We start from the raw sequence: 26,525 nt of genomic DNA, 5'->3' as shown, positions 1-26,525 counted from the left end.
CACATTTAAAAGAAAGAAAGGAAAGTGGTGGCTGCGCAATGCCAGATATCAGATTATATAGACAGGCTTGTATCTTATCATGGCTGGAGGACTGGGTTAGATTAAAGGATAAGGGTACGTTAAATCTGGAAGGTGCCAATCTGCGATTTGGTTGGCACGGTTATATGTGGTACAACAAGGACAGAATACATCAGGACTTCCATAACAACCCGATTAGAAGGGCATTGATAGAAACCTGGAAGAAAATCAAAAATAAATTCTACTTTAAAATCCCGGGATGGGTTTCAACTCAAGAGGCGTTTGCAAACAGGTGGGACATTTTGGAGAATTGGATAAGATACTCGAACTTAATAAAAAAAGATGTAAGGCAGGGAGTAATAATAAAATCAAGGGAGGAATTAATTGAAGAGGGTAAAGATTTAAATTGGTACACTTATTTTCAAATAGCTAAAAGATTCAAGGAAGACATAAAGTCAGTCGGGATTGAGGCAAAAGCATCAGAGCTGGATAAGCTACTAATGGAAAATGAAGATAAAAAGATTTCAAAATATTATAATTTATTAAGGGAAAGGGATCTAGAGAGGGAACCCGTGAAACAATATATGATTGACTGGGCTAGGGATCTGGGAAGAGAAATTCCATTGCAAGCATGGGAAAATTCATGGGGAAAAACAAATAACTTTACTAGATGCTTAGACCTGAAAGAGAACTCAATAAAGATTAACACTAGATGGTACTACACTCCGGCTAGACTGAAGAAAATGTTAAAACTTGAAAATGGCACTTGTTGGAATTGTAAGAGTGAAAAGGGAACACTAATCCACATGCGGTGGAAATGTGAGAAGGTAAAAATATTTTGGAGTGAAGTTCATGATATAATACAGCAGACCTTCAATGTTAAATATAAAAAAAGTCCGGAGATCTATTTGCTGAATATGACATCCTTTTTGAAAACACAGGACGAAAATAGAATTTGGAAAGTTTTGCTATATATGATCACTATTGCAAGAATAATAATTGCTAAACATTGGAAAGAGAGTAATAAAATACAAATTGATGAATGGTTAAGCAAGTTGATTGATATTAGGCAAATGGACATCTTATCTTGCAGACTGGAGGATAAAGGGAAAGAAAACTGAAAAAAGAATGGGATCAGCTAATGTTGTTTCTGAAAACAGATGGGGTCTTGATGGGAAAAATTCTATGATTACAGTAAGAAATTTAAAGATATGCCTAACCAGGAAATGAAAATATATATATAACAAAACAAGGTTACTGGCATGAAAGGGTAATGGGGAACGTTATTTTTTTACGCAGCCCAGGGGGAATTTTGAGTAATTTCTCTATGTACTCTATATATATAGGGTTTTTCCCCCCAAAGGAATAGAATAGGGTAATAATTGCGGAATTACTTTCTCTTACTATTATGACTTAAGGGAATGCGTAATTTTAAAGCAAGATTGCACTAATTTTGGTTTAAGAAGCAAAAAAAAGACAAGAAGACAGGAAGAAAGAACAACAAGAACATCCATGTTGTAACTCAATTGATTTATTGTAATGATTGTATTGGAAACTTTGTTGACTTGTATATATAATAATTTGTGAAAATTTAATAAAGATATATACACACAAAAAAAAGTCTATGAAAGTTCATGCTGCCAACATCTTTCTTTCAGTTAATCTCAAAGGTGTGACAAGATCCGTCTACATATTGTCTTAACGTGGATCTCGTGTCAATGATCAGATAATAGAAAATGGATATTATTTTAGAAAATAGAAAGAAAATAAAGATGTAATAACAACCCAGCACCAATAGGAAGTGGTTTTAGTATGTAAGGTATGAAACGATTGTAAGGTATGTAATGTATGTAGGTAAAGCATAGAATGTTTAGGGAGAGTTCAGGCTTGATTTGCTCTAGGACTCATTCATTTGCCTTTTTACCAGACCATGATATTTGCAGAAGTCTTCTCCAGGACCACATGACAAATGAGCTGATTTTCTTCCTATCAGTAGTAAGTAAAATTTTATTTGGCCATTGACCAATACAAAAACTGACAATATAACAATTACAACGTACAGTTATTAAAAATTGTCTGTACAGTTTCAGATACAATTTCAGATCAGCTGTAAACATTCCAGCTTCCGTCAACAACCATTTGGGAGCGTAATTTACATACAATATAGCAACATTTTGCCACCTTGTGAAGAACATTTGGTTTTCGGTTATCCAAGAGATTGATAAGGTGTTTTCCTATATCTTCCTTCTAGCATTGCTGTTGGCAGAGCATTAAATCGAGCTAAAGATAAAACTCTCCTAAATTTGGGTATTGTGACATGAGAGAAGTAGAAAGCTGGGGAAGAGACCAACATTAGATTATTAACCACTATATGTCTAGGAAAAGCAGCAATGGTTTAAAATGGGGTAGTTCAGACTTGCACCGGTTATTCCCAACCCAAATTCTGGGGAGCCAACACAAATCCCCCATAACTCTGAACTGGGGGTTTTAGCGTGTCTTTTCAAAAGAACTGGAACTTGCTGTTGATTTAATTCGGAGCACAGGAAGGGTTAATGCGCAAGGTCATGCCCACCCCTTTGCTCTTTGCCAGCCAAAGCCATAGCCAGGGAAGGGGTTCTCCTGGGAACATCCCATTAGACGGGGTACGTTTTTAAAGAAAATAAAAATAAAACTTGACAGCTTATACATATCTGTAGACAGTACCTTTAAATACTTGCATCATCAGTATGACAAAGGGGCGCATGATTTAATTGACATTGTTAAAAAGACCCCATCAGTGGGAGTGGGGGTTAGGGGTCTGAAGAACTGTCTGAATAACTATCTGTAAGCCACTCTGAGAATCTTTAGGGCTGAAAAGCTGGGTATAAATACCATTAACAACAACAACAACAACAACAACAACCAAAGGTTCTTCAGAGGAGCTTGCCATTCCCATCCTCCGGGGCTGACAGAGGGAATTCCTGCAAAGAGAAGCTATCCCAGGGGTTTCTTGGCAAGAGGGTTTCTAGATCAGGAAAATGCCACCCAGTGTGACATAGATGCGCATCATTTCATTGACATTTAATAATAATAATAATAATAATAATAATGACAATTTATTTATATCCCACCCAATCACAGGGAATCAGGGTGGCTTATAACAGTAAAGAAAATACATAGCAAATAACAATGGCAATCAAATAACATGACAAATAAACAGCAAAAAAGAATAAATACATAGCAGATTTAAAAAGAAAAAAACGGAGAACAATCAAAATTGCGGCTCCATTTTAAATCAGTACAAATGGTAATGTGAACTTCAACAGGATTAAATTGCGTCAGAGAGATTTGGCCGGGCTAAACGCAGTGGGTAAACTTTGATTTGGTATTGCATCATCAAATCCCCTTGGATCTACTCATCACAAAAACATGAGTATGACTGCGGCCCAAGATGATCAAATTAAGCTGCCATACTTTGGCCGCATCATGAGAAGGCAGGGCTCATTGGGAAAGACATGCATCAGGGAGGTCATGGGCCTGAATTTGCAGGACCTAAGCAAGCAGTGGAGGACAGAAGGTCTTAGAGATGTCTCATCCACAGGCGACAACTCAAGAGCAATTTACAACAACAACAAATGGTGAGAAAAAATGCAAAGTACTCCAATTTAATATATCTAAATGGATTTTATTGAGAAGTTTGTAAGATAGTAAGCACACACACCAGAACAGACTCAGAAAGAGAATTCTGGAAAATCTGGATAGAGACAAATTAGGGTTTAAAGGGGGAGATGATAATAATAATAATAATAATAATAATAATAATAATAATAATTTATGTTTCCCCACCTCTCCGGTGGATCGAAGCGGGGTTACAGACTAAAAAAGCACAAAGTGTTTACATAAAAATTCAATTAAAAGCAGCTAAAAACAATAAAATATACAACATCATAAGGTAACAATAGCATCAACAAACAAGGCAGGGATCATACACAGACAGGGCAAGTCATTCATATCAGGGGGGTATTCATATCAGTTGGGGTACGCTCAGCTAAAAAGCTTGGTTTTAATCGCTTTTCTAAAAGTGATTATGAATCCCATTGATAGAAAAAGTGGGATAGAAACCCTTAAACTAAAATAAATAAATATAAAGTCTAGTAGAGAGCTGTCAGTATTAAAGCACTGCCTGGGGACATCTATAAAGAATAACCTTGGGAGGGAAAAGACCTCAGTTAGAAATAAAACTTGACAGCTTATACACATCTGTAGACAGATCTGTACCTGATCGAATTTGGAATTTGGAATAGTGGTATATAAATAAAAATTTATTATTATTATTATTATTATTATTATTATTATTATTATTATTATTATAGAAACCAGGTTTTGCAGAAAAAGTTAACGTAAGAAAAAATATGGAGACTTGGATCCGCTGAGGATCTTTTGATGGGAAAAGAGGAGGACAAAGACATTTACTCAGCCAGGACAAGGTTGGCAAGCGTCAGCCAGAGGACTTTTTCTTCAGCTGCCCCCAAATGTTAAATCTTAAAAGTGGATTGTTTTAAAATGTGTATGTTGTATTTGTCCTTTTAAACTGTTGCACATTTTAAATAATGTGTTTTAATCAATGTCGTTTATTGTTGATTTGGTGTTGTTCACTGCCTAGATCCATGTAAAACAACAACAACAACAACAACAACAACAAGTTTTACCAGAACTGGGGATTGGGTCCTGTGTCGTCTGGACGCAGCACCATGAGAATGGGGGAAGGATGTATTATTTGGCCTGTGGAGACAGGGCCTGAGGCAGGGAAGAGTCCAATAGTTGACATACTTTCTGACCTCGGCTTCTCAGACTCTCTCTTGACTGGTTTAAATCTTGTTTATCAGACAGATCTCTTGCAGTGTCTCAGACCTCGTCCTCTGTTCCTTATCTGTTTGAGTTCCTCAGGGCTCTGTTTTGGGTCTCCTGCTGTTCTCTCTTTACACATTGTCCCTAGAAAAACTTTTCAGATCTGTTGGTTTTTCCTATCATTTTTAGACCGATGACACTCAGCTGTATCTTTCCACCCCTGACCTTTCTATGGGGCTTGAAGAGCAAGTTTCATCTTGTCTTACAGCTGTCTCTCAGTGGATGCGCCACTGGCATTTGAAGCTCAACATGTCCAAGATGGAGCTTCTTGTCTTTCCACCTACAGTAAGTCCTCCTTTCAATACTCCTTTTCTGTTTCTGCTGACGACATCTCTATTCGACCGGTTCAGGAAGACCACAGTCTTGGTTTCATTTTTTATTCTTCTCTGTTGTGTATCCCCCAGATCAAGGCCACAGCCAAGGCCTGTAGATCCTTTCTCTGCAATATTACTAAAATCTGTCCATTTATTTTGGCCTCTCCTGGCAAGACTCTGGGCCACACTCTGGTCATTTCACGACTAGATTATTGTAACCTCCTTCTGGCAGGGCTTCCTCTCTCTTATCTCCGTCCTTTAATTTCTGTCCAGCATTCAGCTGCACACTTTATTACATCCGCTTGTTGCTTTGACCATGTTTCTCCTCTGTTATCAACCCTTCACTGGCTCCCCCTCCCTTTCCGCATTCAGTATAAGCTCCTGCTGTCGACGTTGAAAGCTCTGCATGGGCTGCCCCTCCTTACTTATCAGACCTTTTCTCCTCACCTTCCCACTCCGTTGTTCCCTCCGTTCTGGTAGTCAAGGCCTGCTGTCTCAGCCCAGGATTTTCTCTGCCCCTTCTCGGATTCGCCCCTTTTCACTCGCTGCCCCCCACTCCTGGAACCTCCTTCCCCCACAAACATGGCTCATCACTTCTCTGACCAGTTTCAAAACTGAGTTGAAGACTATATTGTTCAGAGAAGCGTTCCCAGGCATTGTGTGACTATTATTTGTTATTTGATGTTTTTAATTTGTTGCCTGCTTTACTTTATTGTACCCTTTCCTGTATTATTATGTATTATTTATATGTATTATGCTATTATTTCGTAGATTGTACTCCATGGGCAGGTTTACTTTATCAATTTTATTGTCTGTATGTACAGCGCTGTGCAAATCTACAGCGCTATATAAATAACGCTGGAGAAAATAGTCAAACTGATATAGAGGAAACAAGACAAATAATGCAAGGACCCAACAGTGGGAGGCAGGTATAGAGCATCTGGATAAGAATCAAAGGGGAGGGAAACAAGGATGTTATGGTGGGTGTCTACTACAGACCCCCAAGTCAGACTGAGGAATTGGATGATGCCTTTCTAGAACAGATGACCACACAGTCAGATAAGAGAGATGTAGTAGTGATGGGCGACTTCAACTATCCTGATATTTGCTGGAAGTCAAACTCAGCAAAATCCTCAAGGTCTAGCAAATTCCTCACTTGCCTGGAAGACAATTTCATGGTCCAAAAGGTGGAAGAGGCAACAAGGGGGTCAGCTATTTTAGACCTGATCCTAACCAACAAGGATGACTTGGTTAATGGGGTGCAAGTGGTGGGATCATTAGGTGGAAGTGACCATGTTCTCCTGGAGTTTGTTATACAATGGAGAGGAGAAGCCAGGCAGAGTCAGACACGCATCCTAGACTTTAGGAGAGCGGATTTCAGTAAACTTAGAGAAGTATTGAGGGCGATTCCATGGTCAGAAATACTAAAAGATAAAGGAGTTCAGGACGGATGGGACTTTCTCAAAAGGGAGATACTGAAGGCACAATTTCAAACAGTTCCAGTGAGAAAGAAAAACGGGAGGTGTCTCAAGAAACCAGGATGGATGACTAAGGAACTTTCAACGGAGATGAGTTTGAAACGGAAGATGTATAAGAAATGGAAAAAGGGGGAAATCACGAAAAAGGAATTCAAAGAAATAGCAGGCATGTGTAGGGGTAAAGTCAGAAAAGCTAAAGCGCAGAATGAACTCAGGCTTGCTAGAGAGGTTAAGAACAATAAAAAGGGCTTTTTTGGATATGTCTGCAGCAAAAGGAAGAAGAAGGAAACGGTAGGGTCACTGCGTGGAGAAGATGGCAAAATGCTAACAGGAGATAGAGAAAAGGCAGAATTACTCAACACCTTCTTTGCCTCAGTCTTCTCAGAAAAGGCAAAGGGTGCTCAACCTGAGGATAATGGAGCAGAGGACAGAACAGGGGAATTTCAGCACAGAATAAGTAAAGAGATAGTAGAGGAACACCTTGTTAATCTAAATGAATTTAAGTCTCCGGGACCAGATGAACTCCATCCAAGGGTATTAAAAGAACTGGCAAAAGTAATATCGGAGCCATTGGCAATCATATTTGAAAGCTCCTGGAGAACAGGAGAGATCCCAGCAGACTGGAGGAGGGCAAACGTTGTCCCCATCTTCAAAAAGGGGTAAAAAGAGGATCCCAACAATTATCGTCCAGTTAGTCTGACATCAGTTCTAGGAAAGATTCTGGAGCAGATCATTAAACAGAGAGTCTGTGAACATCTAGAAGGCAATGCCATAATCACAAAAAGTCAACATAAAGCCCTATATGGCTCAGGCCTGAGTTACTTAAAGGAACGCCTCTTCCTATATAGTCGGCCCGCATTCTTAGAACTTCCGGGGAAAATCTGTTGAAGACTCATCTAACTAGTTTGGTTTCAATCTCCCAAAGAACATTTACTTCGGTGGCTCCTAAACTATGGAATAAGCTTCTGGAAGAGATCCGTTTTATTACCTCCTTGGAGGCTTTCAAGAGGTCAGTTAAGACAGATCTCTTCCGGCAAGGATGATGTATTGTTTTTAAACTGTTCTTAACGATGAATATTATATGTTTTATTCTTGTATACTGTTGTTGTTGCTCGATTGTAATCCTGCTTGGATCCATTTGAGAGAGGCGGGAAAATACAAATAAAAATTTATTATTATTATTATTATTATTATCATCATCATCATCATCATCATCATCATCATGGGTTTCAGAGAAACAAGTCATGCCAGACAAACCTAATCTCTTTCTTTGATAAAATTACCAGCTTGGTAGATGAAGGGAATGCTGTGGATATAGTATATCTTGATTTCAGTAAGGCCTTTGACAAGGTTTCCCATGACATTCTTGCAAACAAGCTTGTAAAATGTGGGCTAGACAAAGAAACTGTTACATGGATCTGTAATTGGTTGACCGGCCGAACCCAAAGGATGCTCAACAATGGCACCTTTTCATCCTGGAGAGAAGTGACCAGTGGGGTCCCACAGGGCTCTGTCCTGGGCCCAGTGCTATTCAACATCTTTATCAATGACCTGGATGACAGAATTGAGGGCATACTTATCAAATGTGCAGATGACACGAAATTAGGAGGAATAGCTAATACTCCAGAGGACAGGATCAAAATTCAAGATTACCTGAATAGATTAGAAAGCTGGGCCAAAGCTAACAACATGAATTTCAACACGGAGAAATGTAAGGTACTGCACTTAGGGCAGAAAAATGAAACGCACAGCTATAGGATGGGGTACACCTGGCTTAAGGAGACAACATGTGATAGGGATCTGGGAGTCCAAGTAAACCACAAGTTGAACATGAGTCAACGGTGTGATGCAGCAGCTAAAAAGGCCAATGCAATTTTAGGCTGCATCAATAGAAGTATAGTGTCTAGATCAAGAGAAGTAATAGTGCCACTATATTCTGCTCTGGTCAGGCCCCACCTGGAATATTGTGTCCAGTTCTGCGCACCACAATTCAAAAAGGACATTGAGAAACTAGAGCATATCTAAAGAAGGGCGACTAAAATGGTGAAAGGTCTGGAAACTATAAAGCCCTATGAGGAAAGACTCAGGGAGCTGGGGATGTTTAGCCTGAAGAAGAGAAGGTTAATAGGTGATATGGTAGCCCTGTTTAAATACTTGAAGGGATGCCATATTGAGGAGGGAGCAAGCTTGTTTTCTGCTGCTCCAGAGAACAGAACTCGGAACAATGGATGCAAGCTCCAGGAAAATAGATTCCACCTTGACATTAGGAAGAAATTCCTGACATTAAGGACTGTTTGACAGTGGAACAAACTCCTTCCTTGGAGTGTAGTGGAGATTCCTTTGGAGGTCTTTAAACAGAGACTGGATGGCCATCTGTCAGGGATGTTTTGATTGGGATTTCCTGCATGGCAGAAGGGGGTTGGACTGGATGGCCCTTGCCGTCTCTTCCAACTCTATGATCCTATGATTCTATGAAAGCATAATAATAATAATAATAATAATAATAATAATAATAAATACACCTTGTATTTGAACATTCTTAGATGCCCAATAGGATTGGATGCAAAACAAAAAGCCTCTAGTATATGTTTTAGCAAAAGCAGCAACCATAATTCATGTCTGGATTCTGGTGGGAGCAGAATCCTTTGCTACCGTTAGCACAGTAGATGAGATGCTGCCTTTATTTTTCATCATGAGATGGACCTTTGTATTCAGGTCAGGCCTCAGGACAATGATGTAGCACTTAGGGAGGAAGATGCATCCCAGGAGCCCAGCACCGGAGGCCAAGATGGAGAAGACCTGGACGGCCACCATGTACTTTCCCTTGGTGCTCAAGTAGGCAGGCACAAAGGAGACCCAGACGCTGCAGAAGACCAGCATGCTGAAGGTGATCAGCTTGGCTTCGTTGAAGGCCCCAGGCAGCTTCCTAGCCAGGAAAGCCATTGTGAAGCAGATGGTAGCCAGGAAGCCCAGGTAGCCAAGGGCAGAGTAGAACATGGTCATAGAACCATGGTTGCACTGCAAGATTATCTGTTGAGGCTGGGAGTGGATATCAGAGTTAGGGAATGGGGGAGAGAGCCACAACCATGTGGTGCAGATGGCAACTTGGACAGTGGAGCAAGAAAGGACAATGGCGTTGGCTAGACTCTTCCCCAGCCATTTCCTTGCCCTGTTCTCAGGCTTTGTGGCCAGAAAGGCCAGCACCACAGTGATGGTTTTGGCTAACACTGAAGAGACAGCAACTGAGAAGATGATATTGAAGGCCATTTGCCTAAGAAGGCAGGTGCCTCTCCTTGGCTGTCCGATGAAGAGGAAGGAGGACAGGAAGGAAAGCAGGAGGGAGATGAGGAGAACGTAGGAGAGGTCCCGGTTGTTGGCTTTGACCATTGGACTGTCCAGGAATTTAGTGAAGATTCCCAGCACTAAGATTGTTAAAACAGACAAGAGTATGGCAACAGATGTCAGGACCATCCCAAAAGGCTCTCTGTAGGACAAGAAGGTGACAATCCTGGGAACACATTTATCTTGGTTCTTGTTGGGATGCTGTTCATCTGGACATCCAGTGCAGTATTCAGCATCTGCAAGGAACAAGAGTGATATCAGATTCTGTCACATTTGTCTTGTTATTGTTTGTTGTTAATTTCCATCGAGTCAACATCAACCCACCCTATGAATGAGAGAACTCAGCTCACCCTGCTATCAACCGCCCTGCTCAGGTCTTGCAAAAGCAGGACCATTGTGGCTTCTGTGATGGAGTTTCCCCATCTAGAATGTGGTCTTCCCACTTTCTTACCGCCTTCTATTTTGCCAAGCATTACTGTCTTTTCTAGAGAGTCTTGCCTTCTCATGTTATGTCCAAAGTATGACAGCCTCAGTTTCGTCATCAGATTGGATTTGTTCTAGCACCCACTGATTTGTTGTTTTGTCATCTCCAGTATACAGAGGACCCTTCTCAGTCTTATATTAATAATAAACTGCACTTTACTACATTTGCACAAGCGAGATGTTTTGAGATAGAACTGGGGTGTGGGAGAGCTGGGGTTTGGATTGTCTCATGATAGGTTTTTGAAGGTAAAAGGCATTCAGGAGTTCTTTCCCATTGCCTCCCTCTGGGCAGGACTAACCAATAAGACCAACTACTGGGTCACCTGAGGCCAGTCACACTCTCTCAGCCTCAGGGGAGGAAAAGGCAACCCTCCTCTCTGAATAAACCTCGCCAAGAAAACCTTCAAGAAACGCCTTAGACTTGCCATAAGTCAGAAATTATTTCATCGTACATAACAACAACATCAACCCAATGGAAAAGCATGAGAGGTCCCAACACAGTGGTTCGACATAGCTCTCCTACGTATGCTATCTTCCTAGGAGATGCAGTTTTGAGAAACTAGCAAACTGATGAATCAATCCCACAAATAGTCAGATGATGATGGCTTGTCACTGGTAAATCCTCCGTCTGGACTACTCCTTTTGGGGAACTTTTGCCCTGTTCCTCAATTCCTGTCCTTTGGTCAGGAGCAGCTTACCTTCCTGAGAGGACATAGTCCCTTCTGGGCACTTTGCGCAGCTGTAGCAGCAAAATGGCTTCTGGTCCTGAACTTTCTTGGCTTGTCCCGGGTGACAGCTTTCAGTACACCTTGAATGAGGTGGGATCTGTCCATGAAAGAGAAGGAACGTCAAGCAAGGAAAGAGTTCATAGTATTTCTGGCCTCACCCATGCGCAGGCTGATCAGAGAGGCAGCAAGCCCCAAAGAGGGACATCATTCCCACCTTTACTGCCAAGTGACCACAGCATTGGGTTGGCTTTGGTTTCTCTTAGCGCCAGAGGCCCTGTCTGCATGGGCCAGGATAACCTAAAGTCAGCCTGGAGTATACTGGACCCATTAGGGAGACGGACCGTCAAGTTTAGTCAGTTACCCAAAGTTGGAAGTGGCTTAAAGGCCCATAACAACAGGAACAAATAAAAGGCTCAAATAAATAAATAGCACAAATAATTATTACTGTGGTGTGCCTTCAAGTCTTCCAACTTTATGGAGACTATAAGGAGACCTTGTAATGGGGTTTTCTTGGCAACCTTTGTTCATAAGGAGTTTCCTCTGAACCTGAGAGTGTGTGACTCTCCCAAGGGCATCTCGATTGCTGAGCAGGGGTTCAGACCTTGGTCTCCAGGGTTGTAGACCAGCACTGAAACCATTACATCAGGTTGGTTCTTATTACATTATAAATAATGCTTGTACCTTCAAAAACTAAAATTGGCAGAGATTCTAGGTTAGCAACTTAGGGGCCAAACAGACAGGCCAAAATAAAGCTGCTTTGAGTCACTTTGGAGGCATGCTGTTTAAATGACACACGCACCCTAAGAGGTCAGAGGCTCCACCAAAGCTGTGGTCCAGTCCTTAGGCGTAGGCTTAGGAGCCTGGCTTTGGTGTGGCTTCCAGCCTCTTAGGACTCATGCAGCATTTAAACAGCATACCTCCAAAGTGACCTGAAGCAGCTTTATTTTGGCCTGTCTGTTTGTGCCTTTAGTGATGAAACAAGTGTAGTTGCATAACTAAGGCCTGAGACAGATGGGCAGAAAGCGGTGTGGCGCCACCAAAACTAGGGTTTGGGAGCATGCAGCCTTTTTGCCTCTGGCTGCCCCTTTCTTCAAATCTGTACTGGCCCTAAGTAGCACTAACTTCCCTAGACTTTCTTGGCTAGACATCAGCCACTGGAAGTGATGGGAGTCAGTTCTTCTATCGATCGAGTTTCTGACATTTCGAAACTCCTGTCCTGACGTTTTCACTCCCCTCCTTTGAGCCGTGTCTGCTGCAAGGAGGAACCACAGCAAGGAATTCCTCCTTTTGATGGTGGCACTGGAGACTGCTAGTGGAAACTGCATCCCGATCAACAAGAGAACTGACCTGCGTTGCTCGCCATGGCGTTTTCCCAGTTGGTCAGGATGAGGACTTTTACAATCCCAACATATTTCCTACACTGTTGTATATGTAGGAATTGTGAATCCAAACCAGTCACAAATGTACAACTCTAGGTTACTCTTGTTTTTTAACGTGGGGGAGGAAAGAATTATTATATTTTTATATATAACCATAAAACAATTAAATGACATACATACATTCAAAACATATATACACAATAACATAACAACATTTATAAATCATAACAAACTTTCATAGAATCATAGAATCGTAGAGTTGGAAGAGACCACTAGGGCCATGCAGTCCAACCCCATTCTGCCATGCAGGAAATCACAATCAAAGCATCCCCATTGACAGATGGCCATCCAGTCTCTGCTTGAAGAACTCCATGGAAGGAGACTCCACTACACTCCAAGGAAGGAGTTTGTTCTAATGTCGAACAGCCCTTACTGTCAAGAAGTTCCTCCTAATGTTGAGCTGGGATCTCTTTTCCTGGAGCTTGCATCCATTGCTCCACTGGGTCCTAGTCTCTGGAGCAGCAGAAAACAAGCTTGTTTCCTCCTTAATATGACATCCCTTCAAATATCTAAACAGGGCTATCATTTCTTCTATGTATACCTTTCTTCTATGTTTCCTTCTTCTAGTTTAGTATATTAATTAACTTTTAAAATGTTCAAATATGTTTCTTTATCAACAGGCCATCTATCTTTATACATCTTTATATATCACATATTTCTATGACATCCATAGAAATATGTTCATATTGCTTTTCTATGGAATTTGTGTAACTAGACCTTGAAGTTGTTCTACTATAAAATCATGTTTCCATTTAATATCTTAGTTCAAAAATAATGGAGTCACCTCCATTATTTAGCCCTTAACAGATCAGAAAGGTCATTTACCTTTCCCCATTCTCTTTCAAATTTTCCCAATGAGCTATTTTTCAATAGCTGAGTAAGTTTATCATTTATCAAATAATCCTGGAGTCTTACTGTCTGGTCTGTTAAATCTGGGATGTTTTCTTGTTTCCATAATGTAGCATACGTGGAGGTTACTCATTTTTCACTGTGATTATGAATTTGAGCCAGTGCTCAAATGTAAAAGAGGAAGGGGGAATGAATGAAAAAGGGATCTTTGTATTTTCCATATTCACCTGGTTAAACAGCCTGGGCCACACAATGGCATCCTGGTGTATGGTGAGCTTTATCTCCGAGGACGTGCCTCTCACCACATTCCCAACCAGTGATGAAGTCATAGATTTATTGCGAAAGGTTAAGAATTGTTCAATGTTGAACTTAGCTGCTGGCTCACCTTTCTCATGCAAATCTGCAGAAATGTTGTGGAATCGAGATTTGCTCAGGAAACGGTGAAGCTAGAATGGCAGAGGAAAGACAGAAGCTGAGATCCTGCACTGATTTGTTGTCTAGAAACCAGTGGACTCCAAGTCCAGCTTCAAAATCAAAATGTATAACATTAAATCCCTAGTGTGTTGCATATGGACTTTCATAAGAATTCAAGAGAGTTTTCCTCTTCAGCAATTTCAAAAGAAATTTTATTCACTTAAATATAGGTGATCCTCAGTCAGTCTCAGAAGGCTGATGATTCACGCAGTGCTGACGAAATGTCTTGTGCTTCTAAATTGGCCATTATGAATTAAAGCATGGGAGCCAGCGTGAGCATTGGACTAGGACTCTGGAAACCAGGGTTCGAATCTTGACTCAACCATGGAAGCCCACTGGGTAATCTGGGGCAAGGCACACTCTCTCAGCCTTAGAAGGCTGCAATGGCAAACTCCCTCTGAGGAAATTTGCCAAAGAAAACCCCACGACAGGTTTGTCTCAGGGTCGCCACAAGTTGGAAACAACTTGAAAGCAATGACAACAACAATGAAGGCCCTGCGTGCATGGACCAAATGAAATGGCCTCCCTGCATCCACTCGGCAGGGAGTCTGGATGATGCCTAATCCCTGAGTCTGGTGTGAACAGACCGGATGACTCTGGCCCACTCAGTGCCAAACAAGGACATATTCCATTCCAGTAAAAATACCACTAGTTTCCCTGAAGCTTCCCTCCCTTTTGTCACCGAGTGGCTGACCCCTGAAAGACTAGGCTGAATACACCCACCAAACGACAAATGCCATGAATCCACAAGACAGAGTCGTGACAGTTAAAGGGGTGTCAAATTACTTCTTTTCTGCCGTGTGGCTATATCCTAGGAGCTTATCACATGAGGGACAATTGGAAATATAAACAGTGATTAACCCCTGATAATCCCACAATTGCACTAATGGTTTTCACACGACTTCAAGATGAAACGTGATTAAAGTGCCATTATCCCGGGAATAACCAGGCAAGAAACAGCAGCAAATCATGCATAGTGTCAGGTGGACGCGACAGTCAGGAATACTTGTTATCAGCTTCGGCTGATACACCAGCTGCGGCCCTACCTGGGCCAGAGGGACCTTGAAACGGTGGTACATGCTCTGGTAACCTCTCGGTTGGATTTCTGTAATGCGCTCTACATGGGGCAACCCTTGTACCAAACCCGGAAGCTTCAACTAGTGCAGAATATGGCAGCCAGGCTGGTCACTGGATGTTCCAGGACCAGTAGGGTTGCCATAACCCGGCGGCCCCCGTGACATTCACGGTTTCGGGGGGCCCCTCCCGGTCACGGTCCGGTTTGGGCCCCCACCCGTGCCTTGTTCCCGGTTTGGGGGGTCCGCTCCGGCCATTGCTGCTGCCGCTAATGCAGCTGCTGCGGCGCCGACCCACCTCCTCCTCCTCCTCCGGCTCTGCCTTCCTCCTCTTCCTCGGCGGGCTGGCGGCAGAAGCGCCGCTGCCACCGCGCCCCCACTGGGAGGGCTTGCGCGCTGCCCAGGCCTCAGTAGGGGCCAGTGGCAGCGCGCGCGCCTTCCCCATTCCCTCCGCGCGCGCGCCTTCCCCATTCCCTCCGCGCGCGTGCTTGCCCCACTTCCCTTCCTCCCGCGCCAGGCATCCTAAGGAGGAGGAGGGGGGAGAGGAGGAGGAGGAGGAGGAGGAAGGAGCTGGAGGAAGGGTGCCTGAAGGCCAGGGCAGAATTGGGCCACAGAAGGAGGAGGAGGAAGAAGAGGAAAGCTGAGTCAGTGGCCATTAGGTCTGCCTTGGTATTTTGGGGGTTTTAAATTATTTTTTAAAATATAAAATACTTATTTTATTTAATTTTTTTAATTTTTATTATTGCTTGTTTTTATTTAATTTTTTTAATTTTTATTATTGCTTGTTTTTATTTAATTTTATTAATTTTTATTATTGCTTGTTTTTATTTTTTATTTTATTAATTTTTATTATTGCTTGTTTTTATTTTTTATTTTATTAATTTTTATTATTGCTTGTTTTATTTTATTTTATTAATTTTTATTATTGCTTGTTTTTATTTAATTTTATTAATTTTTATTATTGCTTGTTTTTATTTAATTTTATTAATTTTTATTATTGCTTGTTTTTATTTAATTTTATTAATTTTTATTATTGCTTTTTATTTTTTATTTTATTAATTTTTATTATTGCTTGTTTTTATTTTTTATTTTATTAATTTTTATTATTGCTTGTTTTATTTTATTTCATTAATTTTTATTATTGCTTGTTTTATTTTATTTTATTAATTTTTATTATTGCTTGTTTTTATTTTATTTTATTAATTTTTATTATTGCTTGTTTTTATTTTATTTTATTAATTTTTATTATTGCTTGTTTTATTTTATTTTATTAATTTTTATTATTGCTTGTTTTTATTTTATTTTATTAATTTTTATTATTGCTTGTTTTATTTTATTTCATTAATTTTTATTATTGCTTGTTTTATTTTATTTTATTAATTTTTATTATTGCTTGTTTTATTTTATTTTATTAATTTTTATTATTGCTTGTTTTTATTTTATTACATTAATTTTTATTATTGCTTGTTTTATTTTATTACATTAATTTTTATTATCAAATATATACATTATTTTATTATTAAATATATGCAAGTGCATTTTTTGTGTATTTATGGTGCTTTGAATGCTAACAAGTCTGCCTTTCTTGGCCAATTATAGTAATGATGATGATGATGATGATGATGATGATGATGATGATGATGATATCAACAAGCCTCTGAGGCACGGCCAATGTAACTTGCTGTGATTTTTACAAACTCATGCGCCCTGAGGAAAAACCACAGTCCCTTGCCCAAGTACACACTTCTGAGATGTACAGTTGAACCCGAGGGCAAGTCCATTTCTGCCATCTGTCTAAGAATAATGCCTAAATGTCCTCCATTTTGATCATGCCTAAAAACATGCATTTATATTAACATTTTTTTTTAAAAAACCTCAATTTTTTGTGCGTCCTCCATTGTTATAAAATGTGTCCTACATTTGAAAATGTTGCCCTACATTTGTCCTACATTTGTCCCGGTTTGGAGGTCCTCACTTATGGCAACCCTAAGGACCAGCCACATAACACCTGTCCTTCAAGATCTACATTGGCAGCCTATTCACTTCTGGGCACAATACAAAGTGTTGGTTATAACCTATAAAGCCCTAAATGGCTTGGGCCCAGGGTACTTGGAGGACCGCCTCTCCCCATATAATCCGCCCCGCACACTCAGGTCAGCCAGGAAACAACTCTTGAGGGTTCCAGATACAAAACATTCTATGACTGCACAGAGAGCGTTCTCTATCTCGGCCCCGCAGCTCTGGAACTCTCTTCCCGACGAGCTCCACTCGACCACCTCCCTCGACCTATTTCGGAAGAGATTAAAAACCTTTCTCTTCCACCAAGCTTTCCCTCAGATGTTGCAATGTTTCCTCTCCCTCCCTCTCTTGCACTTGTACTTCAGCTAGTTTTTTGTATGGTTTTTTAATCTGTATTTTTATTATACTGTTTTTATCTTGTATTTTATCTGTTTACTTTTGTATATTTTATCGTTCTGTAACCCGCCTTGATCTCCAAGGAAAGGTGGGATATAAATAAACGATTTATTATTATTATTATTATTATAGGATTTTCCCATGAATGACTTTTTGCTGTTTATTGCCTGGTTATTCCTTGGTTATTCACGGGATAATGGCTCTTGGTTGATCACATTTTAATCATGTTTTAATGCCAATTGCAGGCTTTTCATGAGTTAATCACTGTTTAAACTCCACATTTCAGCCCATCTGATAAACTTCCTAGAACACAAAGTGATGGATTAAAATCATGAGAAAAGTGATTCTGCCTAAACATTGCAGGAAGAACTGCTCAACAGTGGAATAGATGGCCCTCAAAGGTGATGGAGTCTCCATCTCTGGAGGTCTTCATACACAGCTTTTAGGGGCGTCTTTTAGGAGAACTCATGCAAAAATGCCAACCCTGTGCTATATTTGAAATATTCAAAAATAAGACAACAACATGGATTTAGAGAAGAATAATAGGTGGGTGAAAAAATTTAAACAGAACTTTGTTGTTGTGTGCCTTCAAGTCATTTCTAACATATGGCAACCCTAAGATAAACTACATGGGTAGAAAAGTTAATACCTGCCACGGCTGCACCTTTGGGAAGTCCAACCTGTTTCTGCCTGGCTTCACCATTATTTGTTTGGATCTGGAAGAGAGAGCAGCATTTAAGGCCCTTGCCACAATCCGGATGAGGTTGGAGATGCTGTAGGTGTTCTGTACAATGTTGTTTTCAGGAACATCCAGAGAAAAGACCTCCTCTTTCTCTGAGCATCTCATCCTTTCCTTCACAGCTTTTGCATGCTTTGATTTGAAACAACGGAATGTTTTCTTCCTTGATGGCAGCTGAGCCTCTTCCTCGTCCATCTGTTCTTTGGTCTGTACTACGAAGGCGAAGCAGGTGTGGATGTCCTGGTCCTCAAACATCTTGTAAAGCATTTGGTGGTGGATGGACTGCACAGAAGATGCGATCCAAACTTTCCCCACTGCAAATTCCTTCTGCTTTGCAGTCTGTCCAATGACGGACATTAGGGGAAACATAGTCTGCAGGTCTCCAGAAAAAATAGCAACCTTAATTATTTGACTTTCAAAGAAGGGTGTCACTTTTGGCAAAACATGTTTGTATGCACTGAATGCTGGGATATTTTCGGAGAAGCCAATACAGATCCGGTTCCTGAGAAGCACTGCTGTCAGGATCTGCATGAACCTCCTTCCATTGTCATTGTCTGGACCAAAAAGTGCAACCCATGTCCATCCAAAATGCAAGAGCATCTTGGCAATTCCCCCATACTTGGTCTCTGTTTTGGAGTCCATTCGGTAGACAAAAGGGAAGAGGGTTTGGTCCTCAAAGGCAGGAGAATCAAAGTCATAACTGACCTAAGTGAGGAAAGGAAGACATTGGAGTTGGTTGAAGGATGTGGGAGAATCTGAGGAGTTATGGCTTTGGCCCAGGGACAGTGGCATCACTAGGGATGGTGTCACCCAATGCAGTAACACAGAGTGTCACCACATGGACCTCCTGGGATGTGGATGGGGAGTAGAGTCCCAACCCACAGAACCCAGCATCCTGCCGCCGCCATACCTGCAAAGCCAAGGCAGCAAAGATGGACACCCCCCCTTGAGCAAGAATAGTTTTTGAATGACAAAAAATTGGAAAGAGGAAGTGACAGCAAACAGCCAGAGGACAATGGAAAAAAGGAGCCAAACAGACAGGGGTGGGAAGGCTACAGGAGGGAGAAATGGAGAGAAAGGTTCATGGCTTCACTGTCATCTTCAAAAGGGGGCAGCATGCCAAGAAGAGTCCCTGCTTTCTTTGGGGGGGGGGGGGGGACTCTGGGATTCCCTATGATGGAGTCAGTCGATGTGGTCTGAACCGCCTGCACCCCCCTAGTGATGCCACTCAGTGGGGAAACCCTAAGGAAAGGGCTGTACTCGCTGGTTGGGTTCAGAATAGGGAGGGATCTGCAGCAGGAGAAGAGCAGCAGTGGCCAGGACTATGTGCCCAATCTGAGCCATCGTTTGTACAGTGGGACCTTGACAGTGAAAGTGGTGTCAAACTGCATCAATTCTGCAGTCTAGATGCAGCTTCCATTCCCAATTCCTACCTGGGGGATTTTGTAGAGCTCCAAGAAGGTTGAAATCTGGTTGGAGATTTCAGAGTCAGCTCCTTCAAGGACAGCCAAGAGGGGATTCTGTCTTCCACAGGAGAAATTGGGAATGTCTACATTACCAGTGGAGACCAGGTCTATCAAGGTATCAGTGGTCCTCCGTGGGTCAAAATAGTTCTCATAGACATTGTAGCCCAGGGTGATGTTGGGTAAGAGCCTGGGATCCGAGTTGACCACCCGAATAGTGGAAGAGAAGGCCAGGATTGGACTTTTCATGTTGTCTGTTGTTCTGCAAGGAAGCACATCACATCACCACTGAGTGATAGAAGCATGGCAGCCTGAGTGCTTCAGTTCTGTAGCCAGATCTGGGTCTGGATTACACACTTTGGACTCTACCTGTGAGAGGTGAGACTTAAAAGCAAAGCAACCAAACCTTGCTTAATTCTTTGTGAGTCCTTTTGGAGAAACCAGGGTTCTCAAGATGAAGGAGTAGCCCTCTGCAAAACAAAACAACAAACCAAGAAACCGAGACAGTCAGAAACCAAGTCCTGCGAGGAATGACTTAGGGAGCTGGATTTGTGTAGCTATGGGGAGGATTCCCACAAAACATCCCTATGAAGGTGGCAGAGCATGGAGAGCTTTTGTATCAAGAAACCATTTTCCAGCAATCATCCACCATAAAGACACATGCTGTCGGCCAGGAAGGGAACAACTTGGGACATTAAGTCTTTCTTCTTGAGAGCTTCATTATAGGTTGGGTCTCCCTTATCCTGACTTGCAAAGCCTGAAATATTCCAAAATCCAAAGTTGTCCACATGGGTGACAGATATAGTGCCACCTTTCCTTTCCGATGGTTTAAAGTATACAAACTTTTTTTCATGCACAAAATTATTAAAAATATTGTGTATCAAATTGTTTTCAAGCTATGGGTATAAAGTGTACACAAAACATAAATGAATGTCATGCTGAGATTTGGATCTCATTTCCAAGAGATTGCATTATATAAATGCAAATATTCCAAAATCAGAAAAAACTCCAAAATCTCAAACACTTCTGGCCCCAAGCATTTCGGATAAAGGAGACTCAACCTGTACTTGGAATGTCAAGGTGGACTTTAGACAGTCCCTCTGTGTCAAAACATCTTACAGAAGCATAGACTCTAGAGCCAGAAGGAACTCCCAAGGGCCATCTAGACAAACCCCACCGTGCCATGTAAGAAAGCACACTAAAGCATTCCTAAAAGATGCCAATTCAAACTCTCCTTAAAGACCTCCAAAGAAGGAGAGTTCACCACCCTCTGAGGCAGCCCATTCCACCGTTGAACAGCTCTACAGTCGAGAGTTGGTTTCCAGACCCTTGAGCATTTTGGGGTGCATTTCCACCGTAGAAATAATGCAGCTTGACACCACTTTAAGTGGAATCCTGGGCTTTGTAGTTTTACAAGGTCTTTAGCCTTTTCCATCCAAAGAGTGCTGGTGCCTCACAAAAACTATAACCCCGAGGATTTTGTAGGATGGAGCTATGCAGCATTTCAAGTGGCATCAAACTGCACTATTTCTACAGTGGAGATGCACTCCCAGTCACCTTCCTCTCCTCACCTTCTGCCAAGATCAACAACAGGGTTGAAACTGGAGAAATTACACAAGAGGGAGAGAAAACAGGGATGGTCTTTTTCAAACAGGGACAAGTGGAGAGAAAGTAATTGGAATCAGTGGGGATGGCTGTAAATCCATCACCACATACTTACTCAAGCAATACTGAAGGAGGAAGGCTGGTGAACGGCATGAATGGAAACAGGGCACGTCCAGAAGATTTGATCCCACCAACAGTGTAATTTCCTGATCTGTAATAATTAAAGAGATCTTTCTTGAGGTCCATTTCCTTTATTAATTGCAAAGGAGATTTGGGAATCGGACAGGTTGCCCAGGGCAAGAGAAGCAGCAGGAGCAGTAGAATTGGGAGGCTATGGCAACCATTGCTTCTTTTCTGATAGGTCTCCATTACATTTTTTGGCAAATGAAAAAGATCTTCTTTCAAGAGTATGGCCACAAAAGAACTCAATCACAGATGGACCCCAGCCATGGCTTTTAGTTCATAAATCTTCAACTGAATCCTCCACAGATCCAGTTCTCCCTGTGTTTTAAGGTTCATACACCTCCTGTGAATATAGTCTTCATGGCCTTTCCTACATGTTGACATCGAGTCCCAGAAAAATGGGAGGTATTTAATCACCCACTGTTTCAGGGTCATTGCAAGAAGTTGCATCACATTGCGCTCGGTTCTGGTGTTTATGTTATTCCTTCCAAAGGTAATCTTCTGGGAGGGAAACCTCTTAAGGTTTGGAAGGATGAAGAAGAAACTAGAGCAAGTTTTATAATTGTAAGTGGAAATAACAGTCTCTTCAGTGCCAGGGAGTCTGTATGCGGTTGTTGGATGGAAGAAAGCCATGTTTGTGTGATGTTTGGCTCATGTGGTTCCATATTCTGATATGCGTCACCTATACAGAAGACTGAAAAGGTTGATTTGATCAGTCTTGGAGGAGTGTGTGAGCCCTTCAGAGTAATAGGACAAACCTATTCCACAAAAACCTGCTTCCTTTTGCCCTGGTGTCCAATGATTAGGGCCTATAGAGAGAAGATCACCAGGACATGAGGGCAACTACAACTTCATATCCTTAAACCACATTAAGCTGAACCAAAGCCATTGTTGTTATCCTCCTCATCACCACCACCCATTCAGAAAGGGAAATGTCCCCTGGTCTTAGATGGGTCTGCACTAACGCAGAGAGCATGGGAAATAAACAAGATAAAATTGAAGTCTTAACACAGCAAAACAAATATGATATAATAGCCATTACAGAAACCTGGTGGAATGAGTCTCATGATTGGAATGTAGAAATAGAAGAATATAACCTATTTCAGTGAAATAGACCAAACCGGGGGGAGGGGAGGGAACCTTGGTATCAGTGGGACTTCGGTATTTGCAAACTTATAATCTGCAGATTTGAGCATCCATGGAGGGCAAGCACACACTATCCCCAGTGGTGACATATGCATACAGCTGCGCCATCGTTTAGGACAATGGAACTGAGGTCATAGAATCATAAGACTCATAGAGTTGGAAGAGACCGTAAGGGCCATCCAGTCCAACCCCCTTCTTCTGCCATGCAGGAAATCCAAATCAAAGCATCCCTGACAGATGGCCATCTAGCCTCTGCTTAAAGACCTCCAAAGGATGATTGGGATACAGTATGGGAATTTAGGAAAAGAAAACTACAAGAAAAACAAGTCGATATCAGTACAATACCAGAATGTAAACAAGCGTAGTAGACATAGAGAGAGAGTAATGTTCAATACACACCAAACGAAAGATGTTTAAGTTATGTTATATCTGAATTATGTTATATTTTTCCAGAGAATAGCAAGATTATCTAAGAGATATACTTTGAACAAATGGAATTGTATAATACAAAATGTAAATATTAAATTTTATTGTCAATAAAGATATTAAAGTTTTAAAAAAAGACAAGTCTGATCAAAGGGAATTGTTGCGGGCTTGCCTATACGATTAAAATATTTCTCAAATGTGGAGGTGTTTGGGCTTTTTGCTGGGAGGGGCTGACAAACTTCACAAATTTGGTAGAAAAAGGCTTCACAATTTTTGCATAGCTATAAGAATGTGCATTATTAAACATGTGGCTGTTCATGTGTGGAGTTAGGTGGCTGCACATTTTCAGCAAAAGGAGGGTGAATAGACTGTATTCCGTTCTGGTCAGGCCCCAGTTCTGGGCACAACAATTCAAAAAGGACATTGAGAAACTGGATTGTGTCCAAAGGAGGGCAACTAAAATGGTTAAAGGTCTGGAAACCATGTCTTATGAGGAACGCCTTAGGGAGCTGGGGATGTTTAGCCTGGAGAAGAGAAGGTTAAGAGGTGATATGATAGCCCTGTTTAAATATTTGAAGGGATGTCATATTGAGGAGGGACCTAGCTTGTTTTCTGCTGCTCCAGAGACTAGGACCCAGAGCAATGGATGCAAGTTCCAGGAAAAGAGATTTCACCTCAACCTTAGGAGGAACTTCCTGACAGTAAGGGCTGTCCGACAGTGGAACACACTCCTTCCTCGGAGTGTAGTGGAGTCTCCTTCCTTGGAGGTCTTTAAGCAGAGGCTGGATGGCCATCTGCTGGGGATGCTTTGATTTGGATTTCCTGCATGGCAGGGTGGTTGGACTGGACGGCCCTTTCCGACTCTTCCAACTCTATGATTCTCTGATGCGAATAAATGCAAATTTGTGCAGGATTTGGAATCATAGAACCTTACTGCATTACTCCCAGGGACGTTCTCAGAACGGAACTAAAGGGAGTGGGATGAGAGCGCCTGGCAGCGAGGGATGCATGGTGAAGGGTCTGAAAACATGAATGAATGAATGAATGAATGAATGAAATTTTATTTATATACCGCCGTTCCTTCGATCACGGCGGTTTGCAAGATACTAATAAAATACAATACAGTACGAAACAAATTACAGATAGAAATTAGAACAGCAAACATCCCCCATATTAAAACCGTACAGTACAATACATCATTAAAAATCTATCATTCATTCCTAATAATTAAAACCAGTTAAAATCAATAAAACAATCTAATAATAAAACACGCAATACACAGGAGAAGATGACAGTCAGGACATGTGGGGGAAGGCTTGGCGAAATAGGTGAGTCTTAAGGTTTTTCTTAAATGACTCCAGGGAGGAGGCCGAGCGGAGCTCATCAGGGAGAGAGTTCCAAGACTGCGGGGCCACAGCAGAGAAAGCCCTTTGCGCAGTCGCTACGTATCTCATCTTGGGAACTCTCAAAAGTTTTTTCCCACCTGACCTGAGAGTGAGGGGCGGATTATATGGGGAGAGGCGGTCCTCCAAGTACTCTGGGCCCAAGCCATTTAGGGCTTTATAGGTAACAACCAACACCTTGTATTGGGCCCGGAAGCGGATTGGCAGCCAATGCAGAGCTTTCAATATAGGTGTTATGTGGCTAGCCCTGGAACTACCAGTGACCAGCCTTGTGGCCATATTTTGAACCAACTGCAGCTTCCGAGTTTGGTACAAGGGTTGCCCCATGTAGAGCGCATTACAGAAATCAAGTTGAGAGGTTACCAGTGCGTGTACCACTGTTTCAAGGTCCCCCCGGTCCAGGTAGGGACGCAGCTGGCGTATCAGCCGAAGCTGATAACAGGTACTTCTAACCGTCGCATCCACCTGAGGAGTCAGGTGAAGCGATGAGTCCAGAAGCACCCCCAAACTGCAAACTGAGTCCTTCACGGGGAGCGTGACCCCGTTCAGGACAGGTGGACAAATTTCCTTCCCAGGACTGGGAGAGCCTATCACAAGTACTTCCGTTTTCTCTGGATTCAGGCTGAGTCTGTTTTCCCTCATCCAGCCCATTACCGACTCCAGACAGGCATTGAGTGGAGAGATGCCATCCCTAGTCACTGCATCAGTCGGAGACACAGAGAAGACTATTTGGGTGTCATCAGCGTACTGATAACACCGCGCCCCGTGTCTCCGGATGATCTCTCCCAGCGGCTTCATGTAAATGTTAAATAGCATGGGGGACAAGATCACTCCCTGAGGGACCCCAGATGTAAGGGCCCTCTTGTCAGAGCGACAGTCCCCCAGCTCCACCATCTGATTTAAGAAGGATTTAAAAACTTTCCTGTTTCGACAGGCTTTTCCCTGATTGTATCGAGGTGACTCCCCCTCCTCCCTTCACAGTTTTTTGCACTTTGTAATTTTTGGAGGTTGCTATTTTGTAATTTGATTATATTTTAATTGTGTTCTATTGTTGTTGTATAGATGTTTTTAACTGTAATGTTTTGCAATCACTTGATTGCACGTTGTAAGCCGCCTTGATCTGCGGAAAGGCGGGTATAAATAAAGATTTTATTTTATTTTATTTATCTGGAATCTGCCCGAGAGGTAGGAACGGAACCACTGCAGAGCAGTGCCCCCGATACCCAACTCCCCCAGGCGATCCAGAAGGATACCATGGTCGATGGTATCGAAGGCCGCAGAGATATCCAAGAGCACTAACAGGGACACACTACCCCTGTCCATGCCCAGACGGAGATCATCGACCAAGGCGACCATGGCAGTCTCAACCCCATAGCCCGCCCGGAAGCCGGTTTGAAATGGGTCCAGATAATCCATATCCTCCAAGACCCTCTGTAGCTGGGAGGCAACCGCTCTCTTGATCACCTTCCCTAAGAATGGCAGCAGTGAAACAGGCTGATAATTATTTCGAATTAGGGGGTCAAGGGAGGGCTTCTTTAATAAAGGTTTTACAATGGCCGTTTTAAGATTAGATGGAAAACGGCCCTCCCTGAAAGATGAATTGACAATATGACGCAACATTTCTGTTGTCGCCATTCCCCCTTGAACTGCCAGCCATGAAGGGCAGGGATTGAGAGAGCAGGTCGTCTTCCTAACGCTACCGAGGATCTTGTCCGCATCCTCGGTACTAACAGACTCAAAATAATCCAGTACAACTGAGTCCACGGAAGCTCTGGACACCTCTACTCTTGATTCTGAACCAATAACAGCGTCAAGATCAGCTCTTAGCCGAGAGATTTTATCCGCGAAGAAGTTGTTAAACTCGTCACAGCAGGCTTTAGATGGCTCCAATAGTGAGTTCAGGGAGCCAATTGAGTGAGCTCTCTCACAACCCTGAACAGCTCTACGGACGCAATACGTGCAGCAAAGAATGAATTCTTAGCTGCATCTATTGCCACTCCATAGGCCTCCAAATGAGATTCTAGGAGTGTCTTGTCGGCTAAGTCCTGATGTGTCCGCCA

At 42.1% G+C, this 26,525-nt stretch overlaps 1 protein-coding gene across 1 annotated transcript in view; it reads right to left on the bottom strand.

Moving 5' to 3' along the window:
- LOC149320284 (vomeronasal type-2 receptor 26-like) overlaps positions 1 to 26,525 on the bottom strand; it is a 34,301-nt gene that overhangs the window by 6,495 nt on the left and 1,281 nt on the right. Inside the window, exons 2-4 of the mRNA XM_089499366.1 lie at positions 19,673 to 19,964; positions 11,221 to 11,347; positions 9,350 to 10,275 (exon numbers count right to left, since the gene is read on the bottom strand). Of these exons, the coding sequence (XP_089355492.1) occupies positions 9,350 to 10,275; positions 11,221 to 11,347; positions 19,673 to 19,964 (1,345 nt within the window). The remainder of the gene's footprint in view (positions 1 to 9,349; positions 10,276 to 11,220; positions 11,348 to 19,672; positions 19,965 to 26,525) is intronic.

The sequence above is a fragment of the Sceloporus occidentalis genome, unplaced genomic scaffold, assembly GCF_023333645.1.
Source record: "Sceloporus occidentalis isolate IW3139 unplaced genomic scaffold, rSceOcc1.0.p SCAF_1, whole genome shotgun sequence".
Classification (NCBI taxonomy): domain Eukaryota; kingdom Metazoa; phylum Chordata; class Lepidosauria; order Squamata; family Phrynosomatidae; genus Sceloporus; species Sceloporus occidentalis.
This window is presented reverse-complemented; position numbering and strand designations above follow the sequence as displayed.